Raw genomic sequence first — 19,197 nt, forward strand, 5'->3', positions numbered from 1 at the left:
TCGTTCGTAGCGACAAACGGTATTAGCGATCATTGGAACTCCACTTTATAAAATCACGGTAAACCGTCAAACCGATAATCGGCCTAGTTCGATATTGGCCTCAAGGTCTCGTGAGACAAACCAGAAGTGATGCCGACCAACAATTAACAGATTGCGTTTTATCATATTCCTAATGGGGCGGAGTCGGAATAAACAAAAGTACAGTGGCGGAGGAAGAAAGTGAGGGAGGCAACTGGAGGACACTGCAGCATCTGGGCCTCGTCCCTCGCACCACAGGGCGTCTCCCCTTCAAGCGCGTCTTCACTTTGCGGGGCACGTGGCTGATGAATAAAGCAAGATGCCTTTGGGTTGGAGATGAATATGAAGAGTTTGCAGTGTCAGCCGCTGTTTCCTTCACACGTGCAGGAATAGCATAGAGATTGGAAATTTGAAATGAGGCAAGGGCCATGATTGATTGTTAAGAATTCATTCATGGAGAATGGAACTTAGTTTTTACCAGTCTCAGCACAAAGCATTTTGTCCTCACCTGGCATCTTGTCAATATTAACACGGAATTAGGACTTAACATCAAACTTTCATTCACGCTACAGTGGCCGTTTTACACACGCACGCAATCACTAAACAAAAGAAAAACGACACGCTTACATGGACTTTGTCAAGGAGTCTGGTATCGGCAGCCGATTGGAGGCACTTGCGGCTCTAATTAGTGGCGAGACGTTGTTAACCATGCAGAAAAATCCAGCTGGATAGTGAATTTCCTCAAATAAAGGCCCGCCCGCCCCTTCCTTCTCTGCGCTATGAAGAGTGGAGTAATGCAAAGTATTCTATTGCCAGGAAGCTCCTTCGACATTGCCCATTATGCTAGCGTACAATAGCAACCCTCGGCAAATCCTTCTTTATTGATTCCTGTCTGACTTCTTCTCATAATTTAACATGGTGACATAGAAGAAGGCTGAGGTGGATTCTGTCATCTCTCTGGGTATTATGGGATTACAACATCGGAGGAAAAGCTTCCTCGTCGAGGTGGAGTCCACTTAGTGAGCCAGAACGGGTCCAAACTTACCTTCTTCCTGTTGTATTATTTATTTATTTGTATATTTTTATATTTGTATAATATATATTTATTTTATATGCATTTTATTTATTTATTTATGGTAGAAACTTATGAATAAAAAGAAGATACATGTACAGAGATAAAATATACCAGCTACTTTTCTCCGACCGTGCTCACCTGCATGAGCTCACCCGCCGCCATTTATCACATCCTGCTAATTCAATTAAAACAGCAAATGATCAAATTATTGCCAAATGACGGAACACCGGCCTCCGTTGAGGAATTGCATATTTTTAAATAAAATTACCAGAGACGGAATATTTAACGGCGCCCCGTACTGTAAATAAGCGCCTGAGGTTGATTCGTCCGCATGATGCGATTACATACCTGCGTAACCTTGTTTCATCTGAGCGGAATTAATCACCGCCCTCCTTCATTTGACGCAAATGACAAAGAGTTGGATTGGAATCGTCACGTTAAAATTTAATCGGTCAGGGTTTGTTTGTTTTTTCCCCAGATTATTTTTGTGGGAAGGGTGTTTGTCATAATCTTTGTTTTGTGTGTCAATGTTTTAAATAGTAAATCTGCAAATTGTACAATGGCTGTTTTTTGTTTAGTTAATGTTTAATTGTGTGTCTTACATTTATTAGAGGCTTTATAATTGTTCATATTTTCTACACAGTGTTACATTACAGCGTTCTTGTTCAATTCTTTCGCCTTGACTTATCCCAAAAGCTACGGTTCAAACGGCGTGCCCTTTTGTGACTTCATTGCATGTTGCTTCTCCACTGACATTTGAGTGTTTTTCCGGAAAAAAAGGCCAGTGAATATTTGACCCGTGACGCCCAAAAGGGTCAAAGACGTCAGCCGCTGGCCGCCCGTGTCAAAGAGTCACAGCGTGCCAAAACAAAATGAAAGTTGTCAGGCGAGGCGACAACGGCGAGGTGGCGGCGTGGGCTCGCCCGCGGCTTCGACTTAATAAGATTTTGCCTCGCCGTGTTCCATAACAGCTGTACGCCGGCCGTCTCTCACGTGCATATTCAATTAGGCCACACAGATGGTCGCCATGACAGCGAGGAAGATACTCGTTAGGAAATTAACGCCGTTGTATTAGTGGCCTCAAACTGTTTTTGGCACGTCATCGTCTTGGCTGCTTGCTTTTTTGACGAGGGGGCAGCGCGTTTGCTTTGTACATTAATGGCGCCTGTGAACAATTGAAGTACGAAAGGACCGCCAAAAATAGCAGGAAAAAAAAAAAAACACTCATCCTCGTGTCAGTCTGTCATTTTCTTTTTTTTTCCCACTTTACATTTGTATTTATTCTACCGTCAAGCGTCCATTCACACCTCGTCCTAATTGGAGGTATTGTTAGATGCATTCGCATTGTCCGTGTGTTTTTTTTTTTACGAGCAATTACATCCCGCGTGACAGTCTAAAGGAAACACACGGAATAATAGTCTGCCATTTATTTGTATTGTCGTGACCGTCGCGCCGCCTCTCTCTCTCGAGTCGCCTCTCCATTCAAACAAAAGAAGTGGCCAAAAGTTGTCAGTCCCCAGCGATGAGTATTTCTCTTTGTTTGGCGACGGTGGTAGGTTACATCCAGATAAACCCAAGCAGACCTCTGCCGGTCGTTCCTCCGCGAGAGGCTCTTTTGAAGAGCTCGGCACATACGAGGATCTTGACCTTTTCCTCGGCTGCCTGAAGCTGTCAGTCAGCGCGGCCGGCCACTCCGCTGGCTTTTTTTTTCCTTTTTTGATGTAGGAACGACAGCCCAACACTGCAGATCTTTCTGGCTTCCCGTGTATTTCACATTTATATTTCACACTGGATTCCCATGTTCATCCATCCCATCCATTAGCCCGGCCAATTACGCCTCACCCGGCCGGCCGAACGCTAATGAGACGTCTTTCAAAAATTCTCTCTTTGCAAAACAAAAGTTGAGCTTCTCCATGGTTCTTCAATCCTAATTGGACACCTTCATCGATACACACCTGATATTTGTTACTCCTACTCAAATGTGAAAGTAAAGGAATAAAAAGCGCACTTGAGATAAAAAATTAAAAAACACAGCATTATTCTTTTAAAAGGTTCCTCGCTCGACTGTCATGGTTAAAAAAAAAAAAAATTGCCGTTTCCACGGGAAAGAAGGCGGTGTTAATACTAACCAATCAGAGGGTCTTTGTCACACAATCAAAAAGAAAATTCCTCACTTTGTGGATTCAAAAAAAAATGCTACAAATCAGAATGGTTTGCCACCGCTCGCATTCTGAGATGAGACATTTTTATTCCCCAACCCCGGGTCCAGTTTCTCTCGTGGCTTAATTCCGCAAGCACTTTTTTTTGGCTGCGAGATAAAAGCCGCAACACAACACCGCACGGGCCTTCAAGAGCTCGCTCCCAACAGCGTTCTTGTGGCTTGATCACAACATGAGAGCGGGCCCCATTTCATTCAAATTGTACTCGCAATGTATACTAACGGGATACTCAACGGGAATTTAGTTGTCGGACATCACAGGAAACAAGTTTTGGACTGTTGGAAAAACTAACCATGATACATTTAAACCTGAAAACTGTCATTCGAAGTCTCGGTCTGATTGCGTTCTGGCATTAATTTAGTTTGTGCGAGCGAGCCAGGCATAAGCTATAAATTACACATGTTTTTGATCTAATTCCCCGAGACACATACGCTGCGCCTGCACTTGTGCAACGGACAAATTATGCAATAACACGATGCACAGAAGGTCTTTATGTCACCGCAATGCCTAATGAGCGTCGACCAAACAATACTGAATAACAACATGGCAGCCTAATGTGGAATGGGGGAGATTTTTTAACGCAGCCGCGCCGCATTGTTTACGATAACGCTCGTACAACCTTGGCCGTTCATTCATTTTTCATAAGGCATCAATCAGCGGACGTCGACTTTCCAATCAGGGCTTTTTGTTTGTTTTGCATTTCCCCTGACCAGCTGTTTGTAAGCTCATACTTGTCTGATCTATTTGCAAACAAGCTCCGCCGGTACTTTCAATAACACCATTGTGTCGGCGTAAATAGTTTGAGTTGACGTATGCGTGGAAGCTCAAAAAAAATGGAAAGTAAATGAGCCTTTGAAGAGCATGTCCAGTTGTTAATTAGGAGCAGGTAAAATGAAGTCCAACTGGTCTGAACGTAGTCTTCACAAGCCAATTCTGAAAGAGATCAAAAACATTCAGGACCAACCAGCAAAAGGTGCCAGGCAGCACTTAAATTTGTATGAGCAAGTTATTTATTTGAATACCCGGGTGGAAACAAAAAAAGTCTCATCTTCATCTTTTGATGTCAAACCCAAATGTTTTTAGAGTCCGCAACAAAAATAAAACAATTGGCCTCACTGTTTGAAGACTCAAATGACTCTGCAAAAAAAATGAATACCCACTTCATGAATCTATTTTCTTTTGGGCCTTTGATGCCTGAAATTGAACTGCGCAAATTGTGTTCAGCCATTCTTGCACAATGTCGGTAATTCACGCCGCATAAGCGTCCTTTTTAATGACCCGGATAAACTGAGTGTACGACACTCATTATGGATGAGACAAAAGAGTCTTGCAGGAAATTTCCAGATTGGGCTTGGATCATAAAAATATTGTGCACAGGAAGTCCCGGTTTGGCATTCTCGACCCGGGCCGTGACGCAATCACAATTCGTAGCACTGTCATGGTGGCAATTATTATTTTTTTGATCATCCCACGCTTATGTTCCGCCTTGTCTCCTGTCCAGTGGTGAGTCAGAACCTGGTGACGGACAACGTTTCGGTGGTGGAGGGCGAGATGGCCATCATCAGTTGTCGGGTGAAGGATAACGACGACTCGGTCATCCAGCTACTCAACCCCAACAGACAGACCATTTACTTCCGAGACATGAGGCGTAAGTGAAACTTTACTTTCATCATCTCCAGTGTATATATTTATATATTTTTTTGGGTGACTTTGTTGGCTGGCGGACCGCTGACAAACGCTTCTGAACTTTTCTCATCGAAAGCTGTCAACGCAGTGGCCAATTTGGATTTTTAATTACACTGCAAAAACACAATTTGCTGAGTTCAGCGTGAAACAAAACAAACTTCAGGCATCTGATTAGACCCTTGTTGTGTTTGCTTCCTTCCGCATTAGGTATTCAGATTACGAGTCACTTGTTTGCTCTCATAAACGATATGGACAGAAAAGGATTAGGATACCGGCCATTACACCGACCGGAAGGAACGTTAATCACCGTCCGCTCTTCAGGGAAGTCTTTGTTGTGATTTTGAAATGTTCCTAGAACACAATACAAGGCCCAAACTCCTCCCGCAATGTTTACCGTATTTACCGAGTACTGAGTTGTTTTGAAAAACGTCGACTTAAAAATAGACGAGGGTGAAGAAAAAGGCCGAAAAATGAACACAAATGCGGAAAGTGAGCCCGAAGCGCTGTGGAGGCAGCCGTGACGTTAATTAATATGCTCTCATGTTACTTTCACTTCCAGGGAGCTGCATTAAGTTTGACCCACATGTCTGCAGCGGGATTAACGGGCGGAATGAGGTTAATGCAATCCACCAAACAAGTTTTTCTCCAGCGGGCGGGCGGCCGTGTCAGTCGTAATAGGGGCGGCTCATATCCCTAAACATTTAACGACCTGTTCTGTTTATTCTTATCCCGCCCAATTATGGTGTCACCGCTCTTATTAGCGCTGATGGGCTCGACACGCAGGGCTTGCTAGCCTTTGCTTTGCTTTAATTGATTCATTTTTTTTTCTTTTTCACTGTGCATTTAGCGTTGCGGTGTGATGAGGATAAAGTGATTCACAGACATACTAGCTCGCTTTTTAAATATGGCTTCAACTCCATTTGTACGTAGATATGCTCTACAAATCGGCAAAACAGCATTTTGGCAAGAAGTTGGAGTAAGAAGGTAATTAGCCCCGCCCCACCCGCCCTCGCTGACCCTCTCTTGACAGCCCATAATAAAACTCTGATGCGCTCCTCTCAAAAAGTAGTGGCAGCCACTAATCACAATTGATTGCAGCCACTTAGACTCCTCTCGGCCTAGACCCGAGCAAACGTTCGCCGACTGAAGCGACGCTGGAGGAGAATACAAGTTTGATGCGGGCCCTGGACAAAAACGAGGCGTATCGATCCAAATGACCTAATATATTTTCATAGCAGTCATTTTCACCTCTGCTCGTCTATGATTTGACCGTTACTGTCAGCCACATTTCAGAGCGCGAGATGATAACTGACCTATTTTGGGAAGTGGCATGACAGCTCCGCCACCTTTTGCTGTGATTAAGTGCCTTTGCGGGAAATGAGAGCGCTCTGTCATCCGCTCCAATACAGGCAATCAATTTCCTATTTACAATTGCACTGACGTGCAATGTGAGATGGTGCCGGAGGGCAGGAAATGGGCTTGTTTCTCTTCAAAAATACGTAATATTCACACGTTAGTGATGTCGGTTTAAAGTTGTTAACAATGTGAGGCTGTAAAGCTTTGAACATTTGGAGTCAATTGATCGATGGATGGATGAATCGTGACGGCTGACTTGATGGATGGATGGGTAATGATGAAGACTGGGAGGTGGCTTGCCAGATTGATCAGTGATGATTCGACAAAAATGGATGGTTGATCATCTTGGAAGTGTGGAATATGGACAGGTGGAAATATTTTTTTTTATAAAAGTGATGGCAGATGGATGGATGACTTCATGGATGGACGGATGGATGCTTGTAAAATTATCAATTTTCTGCATTTAATTACGAATGATCCAACTTTGTTATTAACTCTGTTCTTCGTTGTCATGAAAACAAAACTGATCAAATAAAATTGTAGCTTTGAACAAATTTGACAGACGTCTCTTATCGCAACACTTGACAAGGTGTGTACTTCTCATTATAAGAGATGGAGGAGGGCAAAAAATAGCACGGGTCGAAAGGTCGCCCTAGTTTTTTTTTCCCTGGGTCCCAAATCCGCAAAAGAGGAATGATGTGTGATGCAGTGTGCAGTGACACATCCGTAATAGAAATGTCCGCCGCGCTGCCCGCCGTTCACCTTCCGTGTCAGGCGGCAGCGGTTTGCTCGCCGCTGCCGGCCGACGTGGCCTTGTCCTTGGATAGCTTTGACTTGTCCTCGCAATTCTCACTCACACTTTCTGGCTTAAAGGGTCAATGTTGTCCAAATAAGTCGGCTTTTATATATCGTACCACAATGCCTCATTTAAAAGTGACACATAAGAGGATTAAGAGGACTTTGTGAAATGGATTCAATGTGATTGCCCAGAGTTTTTTGCTGCTCTTTATAAAATATAACGAATGCTTATATAAATTAAAAGCAAACAAAGCACATTGTTTTAAGCTACCTTGATGCAGAAGCCCATAGACAGACTAACAAAACAAGTCTAATTCTTATTAATAACTCTGACAATTGAAAAAAAGGCTTTTCGCAATGAAAAAGACTTTTAACAATAAAACAAACGTTTTTTGGACGTTCTTGAAGCTGGATTATTTTTTTGCACACTACTGAAAAGTTCCAAACAACCTTCAATCTTCTATTTATGAAAGCCAGCCCCCTTCCTCACAATGTATGCATCTCCAGAGAAACTCTGTCCATGTTGTAAACATTCAATCAGATGCATGTGTAAACTGCAGTCAGCGCTACGTGTGAATCTGGCAACATGTTTAATTGAATTAAAGCATGCAGATTAACAAGCTAATGAATGCTAACAAGGCTGTTGAATGAGAAGCGCTTGTCAAGGCTATGAAGCAGTCAGGACATGAAAAGTCATTTTGTTTATGCCAAGAATGTTTGCTTTGCATTTGAATCTTTTTTTTTTTACCCAAATCTTGCAAAGCACAAAATTTGGCTCGATAGACTTTTTTTAAAGCTAGTTTTGCATAACCACTGGAAATTTGGTGAGCTCGTCTTTCATGAGTTGAGCCACAAAAATTCTCAGATATTTTAGTTCATTCGTATCGTTTTTAAACCCGCATGTTTCTCTCAAATGTTTTGACAAAAAAACCTCGTCTCACTCCGGCCTCCACTTTATATGCATGTAGTGTACTACTTTAATGATGCACCAAATCAATCGTGGTGATTAATATTCCAACATCCCTTTGTTTGCCTCCTGTCTTTTTCTTTGAAGCAAATGAACAGCAACAGCTTTCCGATATCATCTAGTGTTTTTAATTGTTGTTGTTGTTTTATATTTTTTTTACATCAATCAGGAAACTTTCATCATATTTTCCATTGAAATCTTTGGCTTTGTGTGTGCTTACTGGACGTCAAATAAATTTGTGCAAATGGGGGACTCAGTATATGTATGCACAATTGTAGAAAATCTTCAACTCACTTGCAATTCGCAGCCACCTTTAAAGAAAAGTTATTATCTCGGGGTCAGTTAAGGATATCAAACTATTTAAATTATATTATTTTTATTTTTTGAAAGAAATACAAGTTATTTCACAGAGCTGGAGGCACAGCGGAGTCTGCTAAAGTCATTAAGTGAAATCCATGTGACACCAGCGTATTAAAGCCATGACTGTAGTCGGGCTTATCAGTGCAATTAAGTCAAAGTGAGAGATCCTATTACCAAAAAAATATATTAAATAACGGCCAATCTTCCAATGCGACTGGATTAATGAACGTTTGTAACAAAAAGTTTCTATTTAATACTCCTTTTACAGTGGGACTCAAGACTTTTGGGTTTAATTGGTTTTGTGAGCAAGCTGGTGTTTAAGCTCACTCAAAGTGCTTTGACAGCACTGACAGACTTATCTTCTTGATCCTCTGTAAAGAACGACTAGTATTAGTGCCGTACTGACGAGCTGGAGGAGAGAGGTGGCCAGGCATACCATAAGGAAGGATAATAGCGCTGCATTATAAAATAGAAATGTAAGACTATAGCGTTAGCAAGTGCTTTTTCTTTCACATCTTATACTTCAAATTTCAGTCAAATTTTATCTTTCAAAATAAAGTACAACCTCGCAATTGCTCGTAAGGCTAAAATCACAAATATCAAGGTGCGTACTACTTTTATTCCTCACTTTGCACTCTGTCTTCCTCATCAGCGCTAAAAGACGCTCGCTTCCAGCTGGTCAACTTCTCCGACAACGAGCTGCGAGTGTCGCTGTCCAACGTGTCGCTCTCAGACGAGGGTCGCTACGTTTGCCAGCTGTACACCGACCCGCCGCAGGAGGCCTACGCCGACATCACCGTGCTGGGTAAGACCGCCCACGCCGCGCGCTCCTTTGCATACTCGTTGATTGACAGCCAGATTTGGCCGCGCTTGAAGCTTCTTGCGAGTTGTACTGGCAAGATTAGGTGCGAAAGTATCAAATTCAAGAGCTTAGATTTGGGAGGGGAGAATCCCTTTGCCAAGATACAGCCATTTGGATTGATGGTGAATTTAGCAGTTCTTTCATTGCCGTAGTTGATTTAGAACTGCATTGCAAGAGACTAAGTGCTGCTGTTTTGGTTAGCAGCAAATTTTACATTTCAGTTGCCATTGGCAGTATTCAAACGTGGTTGCTAACCAAAACAGCAGCTACGAGGAGGCAAGAAAACAGACTATTTTGTTTGCTCCGCTGTAGTGCCTCCAGGTAACCCCATGATCGACGCCCGCGACGAGGTCCTGAGCGAGGGCAACGAAACGGAGATGACCTGCACCGCCATGAGCAGCAAACCCGCCGCCACCATCAGATGGATGAAGGGCGATAAGGAGCTCCCAGGTTAGCGTGTGCGATGCGTCTCATGTTGTTTGCTTGTAGGAAGATGAATGCTTTTTCAAATTGAATCTAGCTTGTAGGTGTTTTGCTGACATTTGTTTTGTTGTAAATGTCAAAGCGGTAAGAGAGACTTGAGAGATCAAAACGACGGACTTCACTACTACATTGCGGTGTCGATGAATGAATTCGATTAATTGCTCGGCCTTACCTCTTTAGTTGAATAAACAGAAACCCATGCACTCATATTCTGAAAGTATAGCGTCAGATCTTCCTTGAGTGTGCCATTTTTTTGTGTTCGATGCCCCGGTGCTGCCTCTTGGCTCGGTGACAACGAGCCCGGGCCTTATCAAAGCCGACCGGGGGCCTGAGAAGCCGGGCCAGCGAGTCCTCGGGCGGGTACGGGTGGGCTCAGTGCCAGGCACTTCCCACCTCTCACCTACCGAGCAGCTTTGTAAGGACTTTGAAAGAAAAAGATCCTAATCAGAAGCTGCTTGAGCAGCTTTCAGTCAGCGTGGATGTTCTTATCTGTGATAACATTGCAAAGGTCACACAACCTCCAACTAAAACACCACATTTATTTTTGTTTATATATATATAACTTTTCAGATTTTTAGGACTTGTTGGATTTAAATCTGTATATCAGTACAAATAAAGTATGACAATGAGGATAATAATCAGATATAAAAAGTCACACATTGAATTTAAAAGGAAAAATTTTGTGTGTGCCTCTTCAATAATTGTATTCTCCGTCTCTTCAACTAAAGTGAATACGGCTAAACGCTCATCGACCCCATCTGTACTTTCCATGAGCTGTTTTTTTGTTTAGAATTGATTGTCATGGACAAGAATAGGTAGCAGTGGTGCACAGCGGCTGATGCACAATTGGAATAATTGCAATTTCTCACCGTAGCACAATGCTAACAGTACTTCAACACACCCCTCTTCTACTTGTGTTCTCTTCCTTTGTATCTATTGTTGCCATGGGGGCGAAAGGACACATTAAGCGCTGGAACATCATAAAACCGACATTATTCAAATACAAACCTGCTGAACTGAGAAATAAGTTGGAAGCATCCGACGCTAGCATTGAGAACAGATCAGGTTAAAATATAAGGGGCATAGAAAGAATTTGACTCTGCTAATTTAAAGGTGTCGTTAGAAAAGGCGCCAATGCAAATCCAAGCATCTCTCTGAATACGCCTCATTATCTCCCGCACCTCGTCTTTCCTATTCCTCTTATCCGGCTTGTTTAGTGATTTATTAACATGTGTTCGCCACTGATATGGCTGTCTCTCAAGCTGACTGCAGCAGCGCCGGATCAAACAACGCGGGTCATTATTTTTTCTGTTCTCGCACAAAAGATGGCAGACGGCTAGCAAAAGAGAGACCAAGCCACCTGGAGGGATGTTTCTGTGAGTGACGGGGACCAGGGCAGCCATTAGGTTTTAGTCTTGGGAGACAACCCCAAGCTGGTACTCATTAGTTGCCTCTAAAGCGGTGCAGGGATGAAAGTACATTTAGGTAAAAAATATATATATATATATATTTTTATTTTTTTTATTGAAGCCTTTTTTCCCCTTGTCCGCAAGACTTTGCCTTAATGGATCAAAGTGGCACAAGAGGCACAATAGAAGCTGACTTCAGAAGTTCCAATCTAAAAAGGTTTAATTTGACCCACTGCTTTTTCCGTGTTATCAAAGAGCAGCGGTCCGGCTCTATAAGGTCGCATGAACTGTTGGTGTCACATTTGTGCCATTGGCGCTCTTGACATGAGCTAACCTTTAAAGGGAATCCAAAAGACAGGAAAGCAAGTTCAGCCAATCTGCCGTAATTTGTTCGAAAAAACAATCTCCGTGAGCTACTCCCAATTTCTAAATCAGATGCAGCCCCGTTACCCTGGATCAAACTTGGATCTATAATCGTGCCTACGTGCGCCTATGATACCTGTCCTGTAACTTTTCTGACGCATCTGATATGGCCTCGCATCAAAAGACACAATGCAAAACTGGCACATTTAGTAGAGAGAACTTTAAGAGCTCCGTAGGTCCTCCTTGTGGAACACCTTCCGACAGTCAGACATTCAAAACAGATTTACTTTGACCTCAACTATTTGTAACCTGCAACTATAAACAACTAACTTTCATTGGCCTCAAAGACATTCTGATTTTCCAGCAGTCACCTTCAGGTCTCCGTGTCAGGTGGCTGCACGACTGTGAAGCCTCCAGAGGCAGCGTATTCATTATAACCTCTCCCTTTACACCCGGCACATCACACAGGTTTGCTTTCCCGGCATCCAAAGAGGCAGCTGTCACCTCGTTGACAGGAGTCGAGCTGCGGGAGGGAAGGTGCAAGTGGGTAGAGTGTCAGTGCACTCTTCACACCAAATCAACTGATGGCTGCAGCTGTTCGTATTAAGATCTGGCAGCACTTATCTCGGCAAAGTCTTTGCTTCCGCCGTTTTAAACGCGTATACTCCCGAACGACCGTATCCACTCACTGTTTTACGATGTCTAAAAAAAAATTCCTTTCTGTCTTGGCTACAGGAAAGCCCAAGGTGGAGTTGACCTACGACAGGATGTACACGGTAACGAGCCGTCTCACGTTCACCGTCAACAAAGAAGACGACGGTGTCCCGGTTGTTTGCATCGTGGATCACCCCGCGGTCAAAGACTTCCAAGTACAGAAATACCTGGAAGTTCAGTGTGAGTACTTTTTTTTTAATGTATGCAATCATTCACACTTGCATTCACAGAAAAAAAAATCCGAAATGACCATGACGTTTCATAAGGCGTCCCACAGGGAAGACTTCTAGAGACCCTGTTGTACTCTATGGTGGAGTGATGACTTGTGTTTTCATCACATCCGAACACACAAGATTAAAAGAAAAATAGGTTTGAGTGGGGGGGGGGGCGTTGCTGATTGTGTAAGTGGTATAAACTTCCAACCCTGTTACCGCATGGCGCAAGTTTTACGCACTGATTACTGATTGCCAGACAAGGTGATTTGCATTTGAATTGCCTGCTGCGTGAGCAAAGTGTGTATGTTTGCGTGTTGTGTAGTAAGAGCAGAGCTAAGAAAGCTCATTGTCTGGGGACGGCATCAAGCCCGTAATGGTTTTTCTTACGTGTAAGCAAATCAAAGGCGTTTGGCTCGGCTGCCTGCCTGCTTGTTTTCTCCCTTAAGGTCAGCCGGCCGTGCCGAGATGGATTGCGGCCATCTCGAGTGCCTGCACGCAATAAAGCAAATAATTCAGTTAGCATAATGATAACGGCCCCCTTGCATACAATACGCGCCATTTCATTTCCCCCCGAAGTGGCAGTATGCGGGTCTCTCGGCGCAGTGCAGTGCATATTTCTCCATCAACACACACTGCCATAACTACTCGGGGCTAACCCCAAGGACAGACAAAAAAACAAGGTCACGTGGCCTTCCTCGTTGTGAAAATAGAACCCGGCGCTCTGTTGTCTTTGTTGGCGCGTGCCTGTTGAGCACGAGGCTTTGGCTTTACGCCCCGTCGACTGTCCGTCACTGCGACTGACAGGATGTGATTTAGACAGATGGATGGCCAGACATTGTTATTTGTTGCCAACAAGGTCGGAACAGCGGTGTTGAACTTCAACGCTCGCCTTTGCCAAGCCCATCCAGGCCTGGAGTCTACGGGCAAATTCAAGCAGCCATTTTTAATGGGGATACAAACAATGGTGCTTTGAGATACCAGCTTATTTTGTCCTGTGTTGGTGCTTACAACTTAAAACACTCAAATGATCCATCTCAAATTAATAAAATGCCGTCAGTCAGTGACTCCCTCCCAAAAAAATATTTTTCAACAGCGAATTCCAAAATGGCCTCCCCTGAAATAGATAAAAACAGATTTTCTTGCTCAATTCATATGCATTAGCCTGTCTATGGCGTTTCCAGTTATGTGTTAGCATTAAGCTAGCTGGTGTTGTACAATGTATAATTATCTTTCGTTTCTCTTTTTTGTATTAGTCGAGTTACGCTTTGTAGTTTGCGTCGCATGTCAGATGAAACGCTCCAGTTTAAAACAACATTCTCAGCCTCGAGTTCAATTACAAGCTTGTTTTCAGGGTTTTGTTCAGTCTTGATGAGACCTTTTCTTTTTTTTTGTGCAACTTGTACAAAGACTCTCTAACCCACAATGTTGAGGTCTTGATATTGTAATCATCGCTTCTAAGACTCGTTCTCCATTGTGTGTAATTGTCAAGCCACACAAAAGTATTTTTTTTCTCTCCTCCATTCTTATTCCGAGGTGATTCGGATCAGTTTGTGTTGCACTCGACACTCACTCGGTTGATGGCTACAACTCAATGCCTCGCCGTGATGAAAGAATGAACAGAATAGAACAGAAGAAGAAAGACCCGTCACACGTGGACAGCACAGAACAACTGACTTTTTTTTTTTTTGGGATTGATACTGTCAGAACGCTATGCGTCTAACAAATGGTATGTTCAATACCGGGCTGCATCATGCGAAATAAATACAACTGCAAACATACTGCAGAATGTTTGATAAAGCTCTGTGATCCTCCTCGTGAAATGATTGGGAGGGACTACGGGAAGATGTCGGAAGATAACTTCTCACTTGTGATGTTGGCCCAGTTTTTCTTATCTGTGCGCCTCCCTCGCTCACTTTCCCTCTCTATCTTTTTCCTTTCAGACAAGCCTGAGGTTAAGATCATGGTCGAGTTTCCTCAGGGTCTGACGAGGGAAGGAGAGAACCTGGAGCTGACGTGCCAGGCCAAAGGCAGACCTCAGTACGACACACACACACACATATCTATTAAGGAGACTTAATCGATGGAATACAAACAGAGTTACCATCCAAATCAAAAAGGTACAAACACTATCATGGAATGGCGGTCATAACACGGTATCCCAGACGTCCCGCTCTCAAGAAATCCCAAGTTAACCTCAAGGCCACCTCCTACTTGGACATTCCGGCAACACACACTCAGGGGACATGACTTTGAGAGGAGAGAGCGTTAAGAGAGACTGAGGCATCAGCTTAGACATTTATCCTGTCATTAATCCTCTACTACTTATTGGGCTCGGGCTCACAAGAAGAACCTGAAGTTCCTTTGAGATGTAGTCCCTCGGGTGTATTCTTTATCCTCCCGATCGGACAGTCGATGCCTACTGGGTGATGATTGCATGCATGCGAGCTATTTCAAAACTTTGTTTACATGGTGTAGGTGTTTGCGTTGTGAAACATAATGAAGTACAAATAAAGCGATTAAAGTGGCGGAAGGCGGAGTGGTGGGGGCGGAACCTGACAAACTCTTCAAACATCAAGACAGCTGCTGCCTTCACAGCAGCTTGTTGACAAGACAGTTCAAATTTGAACTGGAACAAAGTCAGCATGAGGAGATGGCAATGTGGCAGTAATGTGGCAAGAGTGACAAGTCTATTCCCTTCGGAGACCTTTACAATGCACAGTACGCACTAAACAAAGTGCTTTTTATGGATTTAACTTTTCCCCCAGATCTGTTTTCTTCCACGTCACAAGGAACCAAAATAAACACTCCACCTCACATTTGGAGACCCCCCCCCCCACCTTCCCCCCTTGCATGTAACGCAATCGATACAGTGAGCAGGGAATTGGAAGTCATTTTCATTAGAGGCAGCTGAGAGTTGTGTAGTCATTAGCAGCCCGAAGCGTCAAGGAGGGAGGCCTCAGCGCCGGCCCCGGCCCTGGCGGGCTGTAGGGGCGGCCATTTGTATTCAAGACACCTGCCCTTCCTTTCTCTTTGCAGCACACATCTTCTGTCTGCTTCCTGCACAACCATCCCATTAAAAATTACAGCGAAGCCTCCCCGTATATATGATTCCACGTTTTTGTTAGGCACACAATAGTACCAAAGTACTACTTTTCTATTATGCTGTTTGAGGTGAATTGGGAGCCCTGCCACTAATGTAAATAATTGCTACCCAACGTCCCCCTAAGAAAAATTTTATAACTGCCATGATAGTGATACTTTTCTTGTTCACAGTGCTTTGACGCCATCTTGTGTCATGGGTGTGTTTCAGAAAGAGTATAGAACACGGGTGTCAAATTCAAGGCCCGGGGGCTAGATACGGCCCGCCACATCATTTTATGTGGCCCGCGAAGACACATTGTGCATCAAATTTGTGTGTCATTACTAGAATTGCAAATCTTCCTCACTTTTAATAATATCTTCTTTTTTTTTTATCAGTTTTTACTCGTCTGATTTGAAAACGAGTTATTTGTCATTTTGTTTTGTAGCTTTTACTGTAAATAATACGAGGTGCTCATACATTTATTTGGGTCATAATGGCCCTCCGAAAGAAGCTATGACTATAATGCGGCCCGCGAAAAAAAATGAGTCTGACACCCCTGGTATTGAAGACTAGAGCCCGTCTAATAAAAGTAGTGCTGGGGCGCCCCCTTGCAGTACCTTGATGCCTAAGAACTATGTTGAAGTAAGGAGAAGAGCTTCTATCACACAGATCAAATGCTTTTTTTTAAAATACAAAAGTAGTGCCTTGGCGTCATCCTGAGGCATCCGTAGGCAATTCTAAATGCCGCTTACATACATCTCCTGAATGGGAAGGTCTCATGCTATTTGTTTTCCGCATTTCATCCGGAAAACATTTGTTCGAGACGCAGTGCTCTCCCGCCACCGTTAAGCACACTTGTGGTTTGTTTATTTGTTCTTTCCCGCCCACGTAGCTTCTCTTCCCGGAGTCTTCACCTCATTTGCTTCTCCCACCCCGCTCCTTCCGCGCCATATGTTTTCAAACAAGTTTTTTTTTCCCCTAAAAAATGGAACCTTCGAGAAGGGAGCCCATCAGTGCTCGCTCGGGGGAAATAACAGTAGTGGCGGCTGTTGGAAAAACGTTTTGTCTTTGACTCCCCCCTCCTCTTTTCCCTGCGCCCTAGGTGGCTCTGTGCTCATTGTCATAAAAATGGAATCTGTCACGCCGCCATAAACCTCAGTCAAGGTAGAGAAATAAAGACCGACCCACCTACAAGTACATACACGTGGCGAGCCGGCAATTTGCAAACAAAAGCTCGCCGACACGGCATTACTGTGGATTCTTTTTTTTGACAATGCACAAAGTTGGAATATATCTTGTTTATTCGCAAGCAGCCTTTGATTAGCCTCCTTTGTTTTTCCGAACGCTTTGTGCTATCTCAAAGAACAGAGCTGCCGAGATATTTCAGGGATGAAAAAAAGTCGCCAAGTACATATTTTAAGATGAATCTTAAAATGTGTAAAAACCAAGCTGTTGTCTCTGCTCTCAAACACGATTACAGGCATAGCTGGCTAGCCAACTGCACATTGAAAGGTCGCCGCCTTTAACAGTGTATCGGTTAGTTGTTTGGTTATTAGACTTACGTTTGTCTCAAGACATGAGCTCTTAACCAAACAACAAATTATATTTCCTGATCACGGGTGTCGCCAAACTTGCACTCTGACCCTCAGCTATACAATTTCTTCTCTTCCATGTATGTTTCCCCGGTCTTAATTACCGCCATGTAGGAAATTTTACCCTGCACATTTGCATTTAGAATATTTTCCTCCCATAGGAAATTATATAAATTGAATGAATCCATTCCAGACTCGAAATCCATTCTATTTCATCTGGACTCAAGTGTGCTGTTTTGAAGAAACATTTGCAAGTGTGAGCCGACTCAGCCAAGCAGAACATTTTGACATTTCGTCACCATTTTTTTTCTTTCTTTCCAGGCCACAACGAGTCAACTGGGTGAAGGTGGACGATGACGTGCCGTCCCACGCCGTCATCACCGGCGCAGACCTTTACATCGAAAACCTCAACAAGTCCTACAACGGAACGTACCGCTGCGTGGCGGCCAACTCGTTGGGGGAGTCGTACGACGACTACATCCTCTACGTCTACGGTACGCCTGCAGACACAAACAAAATTATTCTTTTTGTATGAATGATAGGCGTCGCTGTGGGTTACTAGCGAGACGCTGCTAAATTCCCATGGAAATTTTCCAATTTTGCAACCCTGATCACTAATCACCGTTGTCAGGTCATTGAGCAAATGGGCATTTCTCAGTATTGCCACGTACAAGTCGGATCCGCTTGCGCATCTGTCCAAAGTAGGTCAATCGCTTAAGAAGCTTGATTTCTTCCTGTTGTTCTTCCCTCATCGTCATTGCCACATTATCAGAGCGCATTATGGCGCTGTTGGAAACAATAACGTCAAGACCCCTCAGCTGCCGCCGCCGCCCCCTTTCTCCTCAAGCATGGCATTACGCTCTAATGTGCTCGCTCTTCCGTGCTAAATGACTTCAATCTCACCTTCCATAGATAAATAATTTGCCGTCTATTGTCCTAGAGAATTGTGCAAGGCTTTTCTTTTTGTTGTTTTTTTCTCGGTTGTGAGAGACGCTCGACGCCTGACGGACACCGACTGAATAGGTTTTGTTTACAACGCCACGAGTCGTGCTAATGAGAAGCGCGGGGAAACGTGTTGCCTGTGTTTTTGCATTTCCATATTGCTGCGTTCAGGGAATGTAACGTGAAAGAAAAGAAACAACGGTGTCTACTGTTAGGGGTGTGCAAATCTCCAATAAGGCCATTTGATGGGATGCAGTCGATTTTACATTTTGCGGCCATTCTCTATCTGCCCCCCGTCAAGTTTTCATAATAGTAGCAATATTATAATAGTATGTACCGCAGTCCCTAACTAGGTCCTAATTTGGTAGCACGCTTTATCCACCCACACGTCACCCACCCCATAGTGAGCAAAACAGCAATGTAGTTTATGTAAAAGCTACATTTGGCAACAAAAACAAAGTCTAACAACATTAGCATCTATCTCGGGATGCATAAATGCATTAGATTAGACCACCTGTAGTACCCCCCCCCCCCCCCCCCCCCCCACGAACACAACATATCACATTATTTCCAAAACAAATAAAGATGCCTAAAGTGATGATATGAAGTGTTGGTTGCAAAACAACGGCCGGATTTCAGGGTTCCCGCTGTACGTGCGAGAGTTGAAATATCCATCCCAAGGTTGTGATAGTGATTGAAAAGAAACAAAATAACAAAGTAAAAGTGAAAAGCATTTTTGTAAATGGAATAAAATTAATACGAGTGTTTAAAAAAAAAAAATGCCAGTATTGGCAGGGCAATTAATTGGTTGGGCTCTAATTACTGGCGATGCTAGAGGGTCTTGCAGTGGAGGCAATAACCCCCCCACCTCCCCCCTTCCTGAAATATGGTTTAACCCCCACGGGTGCCAGGCCAGATAATTGACTTTTGAGTATTTTAATAATAGACTTTTGGGTATTTTCCAATTTCTCTGTGAATTTGTACCCACATTCCGACCCATCCCTCATAGGGTGCATATAATTAATCACCATCAGCATTTTTGAAGTTTTTGGGGTT

At 43.6% G+C, this 19,197-nt stretch overlaps 1 protein-coding gene across 6 annotated transcripts in view; it reads left to right on the top strand.

Annotated features, from left to right (window-relative positions):
- The window catches only part of cadm1a (cell adhesion molecule 1a), a 158,398-nt gene that overhangs the window by 122,390 nt on the left and 16,811 nt on the right, over window positions 1-19,197 (top strand). For all 6 annotated transcript variants that reach the window (XM_088398983.1, XM_088398978.1, XM_088398979.1 and 3 more), the window contains 6 exons: window positions 4,814-4,960; window positions 9,132-9,284; window positions 9,654-9,791; window positions 12,332-12,490; window positions 14,466-14,562; window positions 17,521-17,693. In XM_088398983.1, the coding sequence (XP_088255109.1) occupies window positions 4,864-4,960; window positions 9,132-9,284; window positions 9,654-9,791; window positions 12,332-12,490; window positions 14,466-14,562; window positions 17,521-17,693 (817 nt within the window). In that variant the 5' untranslated portion in view covers window positions 4,814-4,863. The remainder of the gene's footprint in view (window positions 1-4,813; window positions 4,961-9,131; window positions 9,285-9,653; window positions 9,792-12,331; window positions 12,491-14,465; window positions 14,563-17,520; window positions 17,694-19,197) is intronic.

Source organism: Syngnathus floridae, chromosome 15 (assembly GCF_059516105.1).
Source record: "Syngnathus floridae isolate MCC-2025c chromosome 15, RoL_Sflo_1.0, whole genome shotgun sequence".
Lineage (NCBI taxonomy): Eukaryota > Metazoa > Chordata > Actinopteri > Syngnathiformes > Syngnathidae > Syngnathus > Syngnathus floridae.